Here is an 18,766-nt window from a genome sequence, read left to right on the forward strand (position 1 = left end):
CATGTTTCATATACAGAAATAGCATGCTGTAAGAACAATACATTTCTAAGGGCAAAAACCTGTCTCAAAAAATTTACTGTCTATGAATGCTGGTTTCTTCCTGAATCTCGCTTATCTAATTAGATTGCCACACTTCAATAAAAGGATTTCTTGAGTTCATGCTAGCTGTCACCATTGGAAGAAACTACGTAAAAATTAGGCTCTGTACAAGCCATGTGCCATTAAGGTAAACACTCCAAACACACACTCTGTATATGTAAGATGAGGAGCTGATGAAACATTCAAAAACCAGAATAATTTTCCTAAGACATCATCCTTTAATCTTATGCCTGGAGTGACTTTCTTTTTTCCCCTGTGTGACTTTCACTGACAAAATGACTAGTACCAAGAGTCAAAAACAGCTTAGGATGCAGTAAATTACTCGTAACTGATAAAACCAAAAAAGCATACCGAATTTAGGTAGAGACTGCTTAAAGCCCAGAAGGTCACAGATGCAGGCTCTGTTCCAGCTGATTCAACCTAAGCCTCAATGCAGAAGATAACACCAACTTTTCACCTGACAGCCCCTAAAAAAAATCTTTCTCCTTGCTTCTTTAAGCTTGCACTAAAGAGTGAGGCAAGAGGGTTACTAAGTCACAGTCAGCTTAGCCTCCTCGTGACACAAAGCACCTCCTGTTGACTGTGTTCCTGTTAGAGGTTTCTACCTTACTGTTAAGTATAATCCCAGTAAGGAAAAGGCAACAGCCCCATCCTTCCTATGGATGGTAAAACAATATCTTTGCTTTACCCTAATCAACCAAGTGTACTCTCTTCAGCTCTAGGTTCTTCCATTAGCTAGGAGAGCCCACCCTGACACTGCCAGTAACACCTCAATGTGGGGGTTGCAACGAGGTAGCAAAGGCTGGGGACTTATACTGCAAAGACACTGCCAGGTAAGGTTATGAAGGAATTTGTTAAACAGTGTTATAGGGGGAATGCCTTCATTTCCATCACTTTGATTTGCTTCCTTTCTCTTTCCAGCTAAATTTCACCACTGAGCATATAATCATGCACATCTTCATACCATCTGTCCCCTTTCATATTTTTTACAGCTGAATCAGTCAGAGTTTTAATTTGAATTTTCATCGATCAAGAGATTTTTATCCTGTCTCAGACAGAGAAGCAGAGGTTTTCCAAAGATAATAACAATTTCAGTAGCATACAGGAGATTTTATTTCTATTTCTTTTAGCTGCAGAGTTTTCATGCTCAGCAGACTAGTATCCAAATACAGCTGGCATGACAATGAAACGTGTGCTAGGGATTACCAACACAACTACTTGCAACCAAAGTCTCCACAGGGAGGTTAGACAGAATTTTTCTCAAAGGACTTTCAATTATGAAGTTACAACAGCCAGCGGCTTTTGGTTAGGTCTAACTCAAAAAGCAAACTTCTGTCTGACACATCCCAAGTGTCAGCTTGGTGAGGAGGATACTGCTTCCTTTGGCACACTCTTTGTCCATCTGTAGCAAGTGAAGAGCTCCTTGAAACAGTAGTGGTGCAGGATCTGCTCCACAGCCTGTATCCTCTGCCATGGGGTCTCTGACAGGCCTTGCACATACTGGGCAAGGGAGGAGGAAATACTTGCACCTTCCCCCTTGCCTCTCTATAAAAGTATTTCAAAACCTTATCATAGAAAACTGTTAATGGGCTATTTTGTGATAGTAAGCAGCCTGTGCAGCCTACTGTAATATAAAAAAGGTAAACTAGCTTGCTTTAGAATAACACTTTTGGGGTTATTATGAACTAGACTGAATATAATTCTCTTTAACAGAATGTGTTAAAAATGCTGACAATAATATTTTTTCCATACCAGAAGCTGTGCTTTAACGTTTTTTAGGCCATTCCTAATTTTTTAGGAATTAACTCTGCTAGTGAAGCTTTAAGCTGTGAAATCATTCAGCTTCTCCATTTGTATATGGTTAAACTAATATAACGTATTTCTTGTTAAACTGGGCAAGAAGGCAGCTGTGAGCTACACCGTTCCCAGATCTTCCCAGTGATGGGACCTTTCACCTCCTTAGAGTGAGAGGAAACTGCACTCCGAGTCATAAGGGCCATTCAGTCATCACTGTATTTGCCTATCTTTTAAACACTCTTCTCTGTTTGCTGCTCTTGGCTAATTCACCAGCACCCTTTTACTCATCACAGCATCCACCTCTTCTCCCTTCCTCACTTATTTTCCATAGTCTCCACCTTCCCACCTGCATAACTTCTTACTCAACTCAGCATTTGCTTTCACCTTTCTTGTTCTTGCTAGCACCAGCTCTGACAAAATCTCTTTGTATCTGCTTGTTGCTCCTGACATGCCCTCGGGAAGAACTATTTATATCCACACTATGACATCACCGATTTTATGATTTCACAGAATCACAGAACGATTGAGGTTGGAAGGGATCTCCAGAGATCATCTCATCATCTCATCCAACCCCCTGCTCAAGCAGGGTCACCTGGAGCAGGTTGCCCAGGACTATGTCCAGATGGCTTTTGAATATCTACAAGGATGGAGACTCCACAACCTCTCTGGGCAACCTGTGTCAGTGCTTGGTCACCCTCACAATAAAAAAGTGTTTTCTGATATTCAGATGGAACGTGTGTTTCTGTTTGTGCCCGTTGCCTCTTCAATACCTCTCTTTACCTATTTCATACCTCTTTCACAACAAATAGATTTGATTGCTGTCACGACTGTGTATAGCAATCAAATCGCTGGTCCATGGACACTCATGGCTTGACATTCTGCTACAGTTGTCTTTTTTTCTTCTTGTGCTTCCCTTACTGACTGCTTTCATCTATTCTCCTTCATCTCATGCTGCAAGTGTATATTCCTGAGGGAAAGGGTGCTCTTTTTTTTTTCTGCTTCTGCAGCACCTAGCCAATGGTTCCTGGTCTATGTCTGGGGCTCCCTGACACCATGTAGATACAAATAGCAACAAGAAATAAGGTCAGTTTGGTTCTTTCCTTTAAAGCCCCTATAACCTCTACGCTTATTAGGGCAGAGCATTCATATGTACAGAACACAAAGGAAGAAGAACTGTATCACTACCGTACAATCAACCTCAAATGTCTGTGGAATACCCTGTAAATGTGTCTATCCATGGACAGAAAGGGTATTTGATTCCCTATCACCAATTTGAAAGTTCATTATTCTTATCAGCCACATCACTATGCAACTCAGAAGGACTTAAACATTTTTTTTTGTTTTTTATTGTAGATTTTTCTCCTGGAGTCCAAAATTCAGTGATGGAGCATGCAACATAATTTGGGGGTGAACTAAGACCAAAGCAAGATTTTTGTCTTTGCATTCCTCTGATCTACCCATGAACGGGTAGATGAGGCGCTTAGGGACATGGTTTAGTGGGCATGGTGGTGTTGGGTTGACGGTTGGACTCGATGATCTTAGAGGTCTCTTCCAACCTTAATGATTCTATGATTCTATGATTCTATGATCTTCAACAGCCTTGAGGAAGCTCTAAACTAGGTCAGATATCAACATGCTGTGGTCATGGCTAAGTCACATCCTATCTCTTCCTGGTGATGGATGAGGGAGCTTAGACTTACAGTTAAATGAGTCTGGAAAGATAAATCTAAATCCTGAAAAGCCACTCAGTTTGCAGATGCTGTGGCACCTCTCCTGCACCACTTTAAGTGCTGGTGCACTGAATATATTACATTTTCCTTATGCTGGCATAGGTTTGTTCTGCATCAGTAGGCTTTTTTAAAGCTTAGTCTATATTCCTGCCTTTTTTTTTTTTCCGTTTGCATGACAAAATAACTGTAGCTGTAGGTCATCAACTGGGCTATTACATTTCATTCTCTATCGGCATATTTGACCTTGATTTCTGATTGTATCTCCATTACTTTTACAAGAAATACAAGGGAAGCCTTCCATTGGCCAAAAAACACTTGTGGATCTATTTATTCTTTCATTTGCACAAGGTAAAACATAGAGTAATTATATTTGAAAACAGCATAAACCCAATATATGTCTTTCCCTGCACTCAAAAGGTTTTGTTTTGTTTGTTTTTAATATCTTTAGGTTTGTTTTGTTTTGTTTTGTTTTGTTTTTAATCAGAAACTGCCTTGCTTTGAAACACTTCTTTTAGTGCTTAGGTTTTGTTGGGTTTTTATCTTGTTTTAATTAGATCACTTGGGAAGTAATGTAACACTATTGCAGAAAAAGCTGTATCAGTAGCTGAATCCTTCTTTTCAATTATCATACAAATCCAGGCCTTCTTTCCACACTTGCACTGTATTATTCTGCACTTGGCACAATCTACTTCTCTCGGTGTCCTTCATTATTTGAAGGTCATCTTGATAGGAAACAGCTCATTCCCTTGTTTTGTGCCAGCAGGCAGCAAGATGCACACTTTTACCTGTCTGAGGTCCATCATAGCAGCCATGACCAGGGTTGCATACAGTACTGCAAAGTCCTAGAATACCTTGCTATTGAGAGTAATCAAAGTGGGATTTCAAAAAAACACAACTCCTCCCAAGGCCATAAAAAGGAATTTTTTATGTCTTGCTGCGAAGCAATTTCTGCTGAAAGAATAGAAATACAGAAACTACAATCCAATTCTTGCTCGTACAGAGAAGTCTTATCCTGGTTTTATGGAACATTGTGCAAACAAGGGAAGACTCTAAGGGAACAACAGGTGTGTCATGGAGGCAGAAGCATGGACATGCAACCAAGGAGAAATAGAGAAATAGTTCTTGGATACACGGGGCAGAATTAGGAAGGCCAAAGAACAGCTAGAGCTGAAATTGCTGAAGGACATCAAGGGCAACAGGAAAGGTTTCTACAGCCACAGCAGCAACAAAAGGAAGACCGGGGAGAACATGGGCCTGCTGCCCAATGTGGTAGGTGACCAAGTGATGGAGAGCATGGAAAAGGCTATCTCAGTGAAGGACTCAATGTCTTCACTCCCTCAGCCTTTACTGGCAAGGTCTACTGCTCACTCCCAAGCCTTTCAGATCTTTGCTTAGTAGCAAAGACTGGCAGAGACAGGTACTACCCATGGTACAGAAGGACCAAATTAGGTACTAATTATGTCAGCTGAACATATGCAAGTCCATAGGACTGGATAGAATGCATCTGAAGGTGCTGGGAAGCTGGCTTGATGTTATTTTGAGACCAGGCTCTATCATGTTTGAAAAGCTATCATGTGGTGATTAAGGGAGCAAAAGCTAGAGAAGGCGGTTGTTAAAACTACCTTCAAAGAAGGCAAGAAGGATTTAGGGAACATACTCAGAAAAAAAAAAATCCTTTGATTCATAGGAAAATGTTAATAGGAAAGTATTATGGAAGCTTCAGTATAGCTTGTCCTTAGAAAATAAAACTGCTTCAATATTTTTCAAAAATTCTGAGGTTGACAAAATGGAAAAACTTGTAGCAATGGGGATTTTCTCTATGTATTTTATGAAGAACCTCTCAAACACTTTTTGGACTGCAGTTTATGGTATTTAGCAGAATACTACTTGCTACAGGAAGGCGATCATTTCTCGTCTGCAGCCGAATAATGAGAAATGTCACAAATACAAATGTGTAGTATCCAAGAGGATGTAAAATCCAGAGGAACTTCATAAAGACATAGTAACACAATAATTGCATGTAAACCGCATATGATATAACAAACATTGTGTCTTTCCAGTAACGTTTTAAAAAATTGAGATCTCTGTAACTGAGCAATCTAGCTAAACATTTCTCCAGAGCAATGACATGTCGTTATGATTTGTAATTTGAGATGTTAAAGAATTTAACATCTTTTGTAATAACTACAGACAAATGTGCCTGATCAGTGTGATAGCCTGATAGCTCAGGCTGTACAGAGTTTGACAGTGTTTTTCTAATACAGTCTGCATTTAAACTAAAACAACACAATACATACTGCGGTTGAAGTTCGGTTAGAAACGTATCTGAAATGTGCACATTAACTGGTTGTGATCTGTTTTATAAAAAAATCCCAGAGTCAAAACCTAATGTGTCACATAGACAGCATTAATAAATACTATACTGTAGTAGACAATACTATATTACAGCCTTTAATTAATCCCTCTACTAGTGCAGGAATATTTCTACTAATAACTACTTTTAAACTTCCTAAGAGATGACACTTGGATCTCCACCTCTGGAGGTTATTTTAACATTTAAATCACATTAGTATGAGAAAATTTGTTCCCAGTATTAAATCCCAATGTTCGTCTTTTCCAGATACATCACATTAGCCCTGGTTACTTATTTGCCCAACTTTGAATTATCTTTATTCATCCATTGGGTTCACACATTTTAAATTCTCTGAGCTTCTCAATCATTACTCAACAAAGCTCTATCTGATGAGTTCTCTAAATTTATTTCCTACAGCTCTCCTGGTAATTTGCATTACTTTTGTCTGGACACTTCAGTTTGTTAATACCTTTCTGGTAGTGACTGCACAGAATTGTAAAGAATAGGGCAGGTCTTGGGCTGAGCTGACACACGGTCAGCCCACCTCAGAAAAAAGCATAAAAGTCATTTCTTGATTTCTCTGCAGCCGAGATCCTCTTGGTGCTGATCTAGTTTTGATATAAAATAATGTACGTTGACAGTTTTTTCAGTGAGCCTGTTTGAGCAGAAAGGGTTTCTGGAGCACACAGATCCATATAATATGTGCTCTGTGGCACCTGGTCCTGCTTTACATCCTGGGAACACACATAGAAAAATGTGTGCCTGGGGAACATACATCCATCTGATTTCCTTAGGAAAATTACCAGCTGATGTTAATTTAAAGCAACCCTGAGCTGACAAGAAGTTGCTGTTTGTGGTAGCTACAGAATATTAACAGAACACAAATTAGATGAATTGAATGTCCATGCACAGTTCTGCTGAGCTACGCAGCACTAGCCAGCAGAATTATGGGTTCTACCAAGCCCTATGTGACAGTGGCTAGTCTCTGACCTTGTGCCTGACACAACTGGCTGAAAGAAGCACTGCACATTGACTCAGGGAGAGCACCAGCCAGCACCCTGGGATGGTCAGACACACTGCTCTGGCTACCTAGCACCCTCTACTTGGGCAGCAGAGCTGTGGCAGGCCAGGCAGGGAGTTCAGTCTAGCAGCTGACTGCATCACAGCTCAGTCAAGTGCATCCCAATCACAGCCTACTCAACCCACACACAGATCAAGGCTATCCATGGCCATCCTTGGTACCACCATCTACTGGGCAGGGGATGTGAGCAGAAAGATGCTCCTGGAGACAGAGACAATTACAATGACTGTTGGTTTTCTTTCATCTGAACCCTGTTAGAAGCCATGGGGAAGCCAGTGATCTCTTTGATTTGTCTGGAAGTGCACAGAATGAAGGAGCCATCACATCTTTGCATCAGGATGCTGTCTGTTTAAAGGCAGAATGGTCCAACTCTTCTAATTTCACATGTAAAACTGTGGTCACACAAGCTTCTATTTCCTGGATGCCTGTGGGAGTGGGTGTAGTATAGTAGTATAGTGACCTATACTGACACACGTGGTCCAGGTGCCACTTTTTTATAGAATAATAGAATCATAGAATCATAGAATCATTTAGGTGGGAAAAGACCTTTAAGATCATCAAGTCCAACTGTTAACCTAGCACTGCCAAGTCCACCACTAAACCATGTCTCTAAGTGCCACATCTACAAATCTTTTAAATACCTCCAGGAATGGTGACTCAACCACTTCCCTGGGCAGCCTGTTCCAATGCTTGATAACCCTTTTGGTGAATAAATTTTTCCTATTATCCAATCTAAACCTCCCCTGGCACAACTTGAGGCTCACCTTTCTTGTCCCATCACTTGTTATTTGGGAAAAGAGACCGACACCCACCTTGCTACAACCTCCTTTCAGGTAGTTGTAAAGAATGATCATGCTACATAATGATGAACATCTGGATGTCATCTTTCTTATTGCTTGCATTCTTGCAGTAGGCCAAAACTGACCATATCTTCAATATTTCTGAAAGAATAGTATTTGCCTATTGATATGGCCTGCAGCCTCAGGTATCTGTAAGCTTTCGCCAGCCAGCAGCTTGGTTGCAGTGTCACCAGAGTGAGAGGACCACAGCAGGACTATGGACTACTACCCTCACCTGACAGCCCCGGCAGCAGGAGGCAAGCAGCATCACTTGCAAAACAGTTAGTGTTTTGATGTCACCAGTGTTCCTGTCTCTGGATGCTAGCTAAGACAGAGGCCTGATTTCCTAAGATAGATTCAACCACACACCAGGAATACCAATTATTAAAATTATGAGCATTTATAGAGCCTCCAATTCAGAACAGAGAGGATGGATACATTCTGTCACACTAATCCTATATTTCAGAAAGTTTAAAAAGGCACTGTAGAAGTTATGAAAGTCACCCTTTATATTGCAATAGTATAATTTTAAAAAGCAGATGTTTTTCATACAAAAAGGAAATCCTATTTATTCAAGTTTGATTCCTTCCTTATTACTTCCCTGAGAAAATGACAAAATACTTAAGTAAACTTTAAAAAAAGAAGTAAATGTGATGTTTTATGCCCTAAAATGCATTAATAAATGTAGACAGGATTCCTTATATGTGTTGATATAGCCACTAGCATTACGTTTTTGAGCTTTTGAGCATTTATATTTTTGAAGGCTATGCTTCCCACTTCATTTTTTAAGAAAAAAAATCATTCGTTCTTTGCATTTCATATTTAATGATGAGATTCAACTCCTTCCTCTGCCCCAAGTGTAAGGGAGGAAACGTAACAAAGCCCATAAAATCTTACTAATATAGAACTGGTACAAGAACTCAATCAGGTCATGAAGTCACTGACCGTATATAAGATTTCTTCCCTATTTTTTGACCTAAATGTTGATATATCCACATTTACATGTTCTCTGAATACGGTGGTGAGAAGTGGACATCATATTGATATGGGATCTACCACTTCGAGAGGCACTTTCGACAGGAATGTGATCTTTACTATAAAGTATCTCATTACATTTGTCTTATGTCCTTGAAAACACTTTCTGCTGTTAAAAGACATGGCTTTTGAAGGACTACTTCTATTTTTATCTATATAAATCTACCCTCATGATTCCTTTGTTTTCCATTTTAAATCAGAATATTTCATTAACTACTGTGTTTAGGTCTTAGGAGGGTAATATTTTATTATCTTTATTTTGATTAATTTCCTTTGTATCCCTCTGCTGTAGAGTGCTCAGGATGTCCTGCTCATAAGGGGACGCTGCATACAGTAAGTGGGTGGAATGTTGAATTCCTTACAATTTTTTACATGGAAGAATGGAATAAAAACTACTGGAATCAAACACCCCCTGTTTATAAAACCATTGTCACCACAATGCAGTAAAATCCATTGCCTACGTGGAGCTGTCCTTAACTCATATTTTAAATGTACAGATAGTAAAATGAAATGTTAATTGAAAATGCATTAGCTGAACAGAAGGGTTTAGATTGTTTAAAAGGTTTTAGGCTAAATTTGGCTTGAGAGATGGAATGAAAGCCTATGTAAAACTTAATGTCTTCTTGGGTATGAGGACTCTCTCCAGGCGAATGGAATCAGAGCACCTCCTGGTGTTGCTTACGTGCCAGTGTGTGGGAAGAGTCACAGGCAAGACCTCCGTTTCAACCCACATTCACTTCCCCATGGGACCTCATCATAATGGTGACTCAACTGAAAACATGTAAGGTGATCCCTTAAAACTGTTCCTAAAACAACTGTAAGTTTTGTGTCCTCAAATAAACAAGTAATACAGAACACTAAGGTTTTACCAATGGGATGTATTCAACTTTTTTTTTAAAGACTTAATAATTACAGAGTTCTGGAATATTAAGTCAATTCCAGCTAACATTCAGCCTTCTGCCAAATAATACTCCATCAGTAAAAAAAATACGGGTGAAATTCTGACTCCATTTAAGCCAGCTGGAATTTTACCACGGACTTCAGTGGGGCCAACGAAGTCCATGATCACATAAGTGGTTAAATAGCTTCAGTGAGCTTTGAATTTTAACTAGTGAATGAATTTGAGAGAATTCCAAACAATCAAACAAATGATAAAAAGTGGATTTTTTTACAAAATTAATGGCACAATAACTAAAATGATTGCTTTTCATGGGATAAATTAAGGATTATTCTTATATTAATAGTAAATAAGATGTCTTTTATAAAACAACTGTTTTGCCTCTTCTGAGGCAAACAAAAATTCGATAGAAAAAAAGAGAGTTCTACTTAGTACATTACTCATAGGTGTACTGAAGTCACTTATTTTCATAATTTTGCCACATCTTTAACAGTTATGAACAAGCTTTTCTATGTCTGCATTTCTTATAGAGTTCCACAATGCTAAAACTCCTCTTGCTTTTGTGTATTTGAAATGCATTTATGTCCTTACGGATTATCAACAAACACGTTTCTTTTTCTTACATTATTTATACACTGAACAATTCTTGTTATTCCTGGTACTGCTACTCCATGTGTTAGTTTTAAAAGGCAATTCTATGCATAGCATGCATTACTCTTACAGTCTTACATTATTAATACTTCATAATGATGCCTTACCATAACCTTCAATCATGTGCTGTAACATACCTGGGTTTTGGAAATAATACTGAAGCTGTTACTTTTCTGTTTATGAGCATTGGCATTCTTAACCAATATACATTTCAGTTCATTTTCAGTCTGCTGATACGCTGCACTGGCTAAGAAATTTTGCTGCTCTAATAAGGAGATGGGAACAGCCTTTGAAGTCAGTGATCCATGAAGTCTCCATACAGGTTTTGACATATCAGAGAGATGACAGTATATCGAGCCAACCCTCCTATTGGAGAAGTTGTAAAAGACAGCACACGCATATGCACACAGTTCGTTCATCACAGCTTTGTTATTCTGCATTTTATGGATTTGCACATATTGTGCCAATTCAAAGACCATCTATGAACTTTATTCCAGAAACTGGGAAAGGAATGTGGATTATTTTGCTGGGGCACGTCCTCCTGTGCTACATGAGTCTGCATAACAGAGGCAGGTGGCTTTCATTCTGCACAGGAACACTTCCTCCTCTGGTACAGAACTACAGTTATTTTACCTTACCCCAATTTCTGTGTTAGAAACAAGTTTTATCTCCAATGAAGTTATCATTCTGGGCCAAATCAGAATTCCTTTAATCAGTACAGTAAATTGGAATTCTGCTAAAAAGAAACAAAGTGAAACCTTCAGGGTTTGGCTGCACTATTATACAAAGACCTCCAAATAAATGAGTTTGGTGTGCTTCAGGCAAACACTCCCTGCCCTAAATAGCAATGCGTTGGTGGAATTCACTGGAAGTTTATTACAAATTCAGAACTCAATGACAATCTCACTGAAGTTAATGTGACTTGGACTATTAATCTGAGTGAGAGTGGAAGTGAGCCTTGTATTCTTCTTTCTCTTGTTCTGCATTGAATAGTGTCACCTAGATTGCCACGGAACTTTACCACAGGTAAGCTGCAAAACGTGCAGCCGCTGTTTATGTACCATTATGTATGTTTAAAATAATTCATATCTATAAAGATGGCTTGGTCTTCCCAGCAGTTGCTCAAAAAGGCATAAACAGTACTGAAACTAAATATTTTCATATTTGCAAAACTGGTAAAAAAAGAGATTTGTAGAGTTTTTATCATGAACATACTGTTGCTTTTCTACAGCACTTTGGAATACTACAGTCATTCACAGTTGTCACAAAAGTGGTAGACAAAGAAAGGCATATTGAGAGCCTAAGTAGTAAGAAGGTCACAGAGCATCCTATTTTTAATTCTGAGGCTTTTATAACTTAAAAATCTATTTTAAAACTCAAAAATAAAGTGTGCTTCAAAAAAAAAAAGAAATATGGAACTATACTTTTCTAAGAATGTATACTGGTTTCACTTATAGATTATATCCTGTCCAGGTTGGAATAACAACTATTATTTGCTTGCACCAGAACAAAAATTTTCTGATTGTTTTCACTGGTTTTCTCATTACTATGAGAAAATATCCCCCCTCCCAACAATACCGAATACTATAATGAACAATACAAAGACTCAGTGTCAGGTAAGTCTCCACTTGGCCTCCTTCTCCTCTGGTTTACCTGGATGTTCCTGATTCTCTTTGGAATTCATACAGTAACAAGTAAATTGACTGAATCAACCCTTCTAGTCAATAAGTAGTGAAAAACAACACACGTACACAGAGTCTGTCTTTTTATCTCAACTAAATGAGAAATCTCTTTTTTAAAACATTTTTCTGGTAGAGAGAAACTGGTACATAGTGGCTGTGGTTAGACAATCAGCACAGACCGACTCAGCTAAACTATAGAAACTTAACTAAATACAGAATGATTTTTTCAAGACAAAAAAAAAGAAATAATAAAAAAATCTGCAAACCAATCTATTAACATGGCGAATCATTAAAAAAGAAGGCTGATTTGTTTCAGAGGCCTGATAACCAGTGTTGATAAAGAGAGAAAATTCATCTCCTAGAACGTACATGCTCATATAAGTTGCTTGATCTATGGAAGGATTAAAAAATCATCTTCTCTTAGTGGAGGGAATTGAAAATTTCTTTGCTCTGGTTGGTATAATTGTCACCAGTAAACTTAATCACTGCAGACTTAATGTGCTCAGGAAAACTTGTGACTGAATGATTAGCAAAATCCTTCCCTGAGGAAGGTACTACAGTCATGAGGAATTAATCAGGAAACGGGGGGTGTAACTTTGTAAGGTCATGTCCAAAAGTCTTTGTATGGGAACAGGAGAAACAGTATCTGTAAACTAGGTATATTTTCTAATGTGTTACCTATTATTTGCCATAATAAATGGACAGATAATGTATTATCTATTATTTGTCAGAATGCACATCTGGTGATTGGGAAACCTGGGAATCAAAGACAGGATTTATGCAGAAATTAGTCTGTTGAGTTTATTTTGTTTTGCGTTTAGTTTCTGACTTCTTGGCTGCAGTGAACTTGTCATCTGTGATCAGCGAATGACGTGACAGACATTGCATAGTCAGGACTTTGGACCTCTCTTCAGCTAGGTCCTCAGCTGGTTTAAGGAGTTATGCAGACTTCCCCAACCAATATTTCACCTTGCTGTCCACTCAGCTCTGGTAGCTGGTATTAAAAGACACCTCTCAGTATCCCTCGAGGGACAAAAGAACACTGAATTAATTTAACCTAGCAGTTCAATCTCTACAAACTTGCTACAAACTAATGAAATTAGATGGTCAAGCAATGACAGACTTGTGCTACACTTAAGCTCCTTTAATGTTAGTTTCAAACACCTAAGGTAACAAAAAGATACTTCAAGAAAGGCTTGTTATTTCATGAATCTCTGATAAATGTAAAATTATGGTGTTGTATTAATGTTTCGGTAACTTCTACCATTAGGTGTCAGACAGTGGGGAAAAAAGTAGAAAAGGAAAAGACAATATATTTGCCTTTATTTGACCTTCTTCAATGGAAATCTTTGTTACAAGTTCTGTATTGATATAACTCTTTATGAAAATTTATTTATGTTCCAATGGGTACTTTGTGCTGATTAGGTGAGAAAGGATTACCTTCTTTCCTGCTATTTATAACACAGCTAATGATTTTCTTTGGGGTGAATAGCTTCTTATTTATCTTCAGATGCTTTCCTTGACAGGGACAAAGTCAGGACGAAAAGGTCTTCATTGCTTCTTTTGCTACAAGGTAAAAATATGGGGCCGCTTCCTGTAAATGGTTCTACTCACCCAGGTATTCTTATATACATGGGTCATATTTTTCATATAAAGGGTGTTCCCTGTCATTTTGAAGATTATAGTAAAAAGACCTATCCATTACTCAGTTATCTTAAATACCAGTGTATTTCTAAGCATCTGTTTTAAAATAGTATAGCATTATTCTGGTTTTATTAAAACGCCCTGCTATGTAACTGCCCCTCCATTTATAGTAGTTTCACTTTCAGGATAGCTGTGTTTTGGAAAAGGTTTAAAATCAGATGAATCACCAGTTCTCCTGGGAAGCACCGTTCTGCAATAAGCTGCTGGCTCTTTGCCCCATATACAGACATTTTCTAATACAGTCATTAGGACAGTTCCTATCCCTCTGTCATATTACAAAATTAATGAGTTCTTTTCAATAACTTTACAAAGCCCATAAGACATGACATAGCAAATCCTTCCTGTTTTACTTAAATAGTGAGGTTTCAACCTCTGATATAGATTGGTGTTTGCAGGATCACACATGCAAAGGAAAAGTGTCAGCCTTACAACGGATTTCTGTTGTAGAGTTTGTTTGTCCTATGTTAGAAAAGCAGCTGTTTGCCAAAATTTTGTGGAAATCTCCTCAAGTATTTGTCATAAAGAACTAATGTTTCTTTCCTGTAAGTGCAATGTATTATCCTGTTTCTCTTAACCAGTATAATATACTAAAATTGCAATGAACCCATCTGCATTTAGCTTTCACATATGAAAATATTTTCACAATTGCCACATGGCTTGTCACAAATTTCTGATAACAGTAGCAATGACACATTTGTAATGGGATGTCCCTGTGCAATTCCAGTAAATTAGAAAAAAGCATAATGGAAACATGAGATGGTTTTAGCAGTAAAAACGTGCTTACCTTCATATGTTCCACTTTCTAAGAGAGCGCCACTTTTCTCCAATTCCATAAAATCTTCAACAGTGATGAAAATATAGTCCACACCAGGGACTTCTCCCTCCTTATGTGGCCTTGTGGTGCCTATTAATAAGACAAAAGACACACTGTCAAGTACATGACCTAAATGTAGAATGATCTTTTTGAAAGTTTTGGAAAATTTACAAAGTAAACCATTGAAAGAACACATTATATAGCACATCCTCCTTGTGAGGATGTCTTTCAAAACCATATAGCTACATTTGTTGAAGCTGACAGAGGTATTTGAGATGCATGTTTAAGATCATGCCAGAAGTTCTTTGGCTCCATATTATTTATTCTGACTAATGAAAATGCATCATACTGCTATTCTCTTTATGTTACTAGAAAGACCCTCAGTGACACCAGGCATTCAGAGGTAACACAAATCTTTGATGTGTATTTTCTATGGCCTCAAACAAAGTCTTGTCTACAATTAATCTGCTTCATGACCTTTTAAACATTTATTTAGTACACAAAATAATAGATCTATAAGTAAATCTGTAAGGGTTATATTCACATTGCTTGTTTCAATGCCATAAGTGGACTAGATAAATGGTTAGGCTTAAGGGACTGAGTGATTCAAATCACCTGCTAACCATGCTGTCAAACTGCGAAGGTGCTTACATTTAGTTATTGCCCCTATTGTCATCTCTAGATGACAGAACTCCGTAAACGCCAAGAGGCAATATTTCATACATGCTGAGAAGTGACTCGGCTTAGCTAGCAGAAGTTGAGATGTTAGCAGGGAAGCATCTGAATTTGACCTAATTTCCGAATGGTCCAGTTTATTGTGGTCAGGCTGTCCCTATTTGACTGAAACCACTAAATAAGTCTCAAAACTCCATTTGGAAATGGGGAAGTTTGAGGTCCTCCTCAGTCTCAGAGTGTTTGAAACATCTTAATCAATCAATTCTTCATCAATACTGTAGTGATTACATCACACTCACAGGGTTTGGTTTCAAGACTCTTGACACCGGGAAGTGGCTAGAAACCAGATCTTCCACTTCCTGGACAAAAGTTTTATGATATTGTGCAGAAGACTCTATCTCTTCCTCAGTTATTAATCCACCACCTTAAACACTGTATCATGACTCTCATATTACGCAGTAGCGATTCAGACATCTCTTCAGGTCAGCCAACATAAAATCTATTTTATCTACTTTTTGATGTCTATTATTCAGACATCTGCATTTAAAACTCTTGAATAATTTTGTGTGACTCATCGTGAGATTAAGAAAACTAAGTATAATTGTCTACATTTCTGCCATGTGTATAAACTATTACATTCAATAGAGATCTCATCAACGGTGGAAGCAAGAGAGCTGTTCAGCTGCCTACTTGCTAAGAACTCAATTCAGTTGGCCATACATAGGTCTCTGTGGGATGCCTCATATATCCATCTCAAGCTAGCAGATATGCAGAGGGCAAAATATGCCTTGCATTGCCCCAAATGCACAAAATTATCCTTTGCACTGCCCAAAATGCAGCTGTCTTAATCTCATACTGAATCCCACTCTATAGCTAGATCTAACGGAGAATTCTGTGCAACAAAGAGCACGTTGGAATTGCAAGGCTCTCTCAGTGACAATGACAGGACTCCCATGCTCTCAGTGATTCCTACTGGCCAGTACTCAGCTTTGCCAAAGCACTGGATGACCTTCAGAGTTGTCCAAACTCCTTGGTGTCAGTGGAGACATAGAGACATAATGGTGCCTTAGTTAGGTTTTCTGGACTGCTTGTTATAGACACCTTTCTCTCCTCACAGGCAGCCTGAATGTCTATGGCAAAGACTGAAAGAGCCTGAGAAGATAATATTTCAGTAGCTAACATCAGGAATATGTTTTGATGAATCCATAAGACACTTTCCCTCATTTGTCTGATTCCAATTCCCTCTTCCTCTCAACATTTAAAACTGAAACATCTTCTTTGGCTGTTTTTTTTTTTTTCTGGGAATTTCATATTTGCAGAAATGGGTTCATTAGGATTATTACTATTGTGTTTCAGGGATAGTATGGTTAAAACACTCAGGCACTTGGATTGTCCATAAATATGTTGAATTTACTCCCCATGGAATATCTGACCCCTGGGGATGCAGCAGCATCCTCAAAGATCTCCATCCCTTTGTGAGAACTGTGCAGAAGCACAGAGATTCTGGCAAGCCCCCGAGCTCCTGGGAGCTCTGCTAAGAGCAGATGTTTGATCTGTGTGCTCTCTCCTGAGGAATTTTTCACTCCCAAAGTCTATTGACAGGAACTGTATCTTCCTCATAAAACACTTTGGCAAATCAAGGCTATGTTATTCCTAGACATGGCACAGGGAACAAGCTGGCATATTAGATGAGTACCTCTAGCTTACTGTTTCTTCAATATTTTTTTATGTAGCCAAACTAGGATTACCGGAAGTTTATCAATCAGACAAAAATACATAGAATGTGGAGGTAAGTCCTGCTTTGAGTGGAAAGTAGGACCAGATGACCTACCGAGCCCCCTCCCAGCCTAAATTTTCAATGATTCTATGATATTAAGTATTAATACACTGCAGTTTGTTTTAAACACATGGATATTCATATTCATGTCATATTGCAGTCATATTCAGCAGGGATGACTGCAAAGTCTCACAGGAGGTCCAACAACAGACTTGGTTATCCCTATGTTTCTCTCTTTTGATCACGGTCTTTGGTCAACTTGCCTAGAAAAGTGTAATAGACCAAATTTCAGATTCTGAATCTGTCTCTTAAATTGGAAGCCAAAGACCTGACCTTTCTGCCCTTATGTGACTTAGTCACGTTCTTTCGGATATGGTACATATATCATAATGTTTGCATATGCCCTGCAGTATGAATTGAATATTCTGTCTAATCTGCTTCACCTATTTCAAATGAAATGCATGGTCCACTTAAAGACATTCTGTATCCTTAACACACAGCTTAACTCTAGCCTGTCTGTTCTCCAGTCAAATTGTTCATCACCCATCCCCACGTGTAAGGTAGCCATGAGATGCGCTGTATTTAGAGCTGCGGATGTAACCATTATTTTGTTCTATAACACCCCAAGATTTCAAATAGTTGCTATTTTGCTTCAAGATGAAACTAATGGATTTTTGTGGCAAAACCACAAGACCCAGAACTCCGCTTTAGAATCTCCAGTGTGCTACTGTACACAGCAGCTTCTTAATTTAGTCTCCCTAAATCTCAGTTTCCCACTGATTTTCCTAGGTGACTAAATAGATACTGGTAATTCTACAGTATGTTTTCCCTTCTCCATTTCTTTTGCATCCCACGGTTTCACTAGATATCCCAGCATGGAGATGAGGTATTCTTTCTCATGAAGGTTGAATTGAAATGGGTAAATTACACAAATGAACATTTTAAAGGAAAAACAGATTTTCTGGAAATTTTTTTTGCCAGTTCTACCTATACCTGCTAGGTCTGTCCTACAATGCCAGGAGATAATACTGTCACTCAGATGGTAACATGGAAGGTTTCAGCCTCTTTTCTTATAATCCTTAGGGAGCCTGCTCCAAGAGCTCTGCATTGTATCGTATACTGAGGGTTCTACTCCTATAAGATGTCAACTACTCACTTCCTTCAAAAAATGGAGAAAAGAGCAAACCGTGATCACTAGTTGCATGTGTTCAGGGTGACTCTTACCGCAGGTACAGCAGTTTCCATCCCCCCCCGAACTTTATTGCTCTTGATAAAATCTTACTGAGTCCCATTTCCCTCCTGCATCTGTTCTCATTCCCTCAGCCTGGAGGACCTGAGATCTTGCAAACAGTTAAAGCAATTCCCTGACTAATGGAATAATCAATAGTTATTGCCTCTTTTACTCCTTCACCCCGGAGGAACTGAGTTGCTGCTATTAATACTTCTGCCGCCCTTTATACCTTTCTGTAAGCACCATAGGGTTTGCAATGTGCAGGTTAACAGACTTGGAGGCAGTTACTGGAGAATCTGAAACACCCATCAAGATCTGAACATTGAGGTCTATACATAGGAATCTTATAGACCATAGGCAATTTTTCTTCTTCCTTGCTTTTAAACTAATGCAGAGTTAC

At 38.6% G+C, this 18,766-nt stretch overlaps 1 protein-coding gene across 1 annotated transcript in view; it reads right to left on the bottom strand.

Annotated features, from left to right (window-relative positions):
* MAGI2 (membrane associated guanylate kinase, WW and PDZ domain containing 2) overlaps nucleotides 1-18,766 on the bottom strand; it is a 527,738-nt gene that overhangs the window by 289,600 nt on the left and 219,372 nt on the right. The window contains 1 exon segment of the mRNA XM_009328383.1: nucleotides 14,654-14,773. Within this exon segment, the coding sequence (XP_009326658.1) occupies nucleotides 14,654-14,773 (120 nt within the window).

Source organism: Pygoscelis adeliae, unplaced genomic scaffold, assembly GCF_000699105.1.
Source record: "Pygoscelis adeliae isolate BGI_AS28 unplaced genomic scaffold, ASM69910v1 Scaffold267, whole genome shotgun sequence".
NCBI classification, from domain to species: domain Eukaryota; kingdom Metazoa; phylum Chordata; class Aves; order Sphenisciformes; family Spheniscidae; genus Pygoscelis; species Pygoscelis adeliae.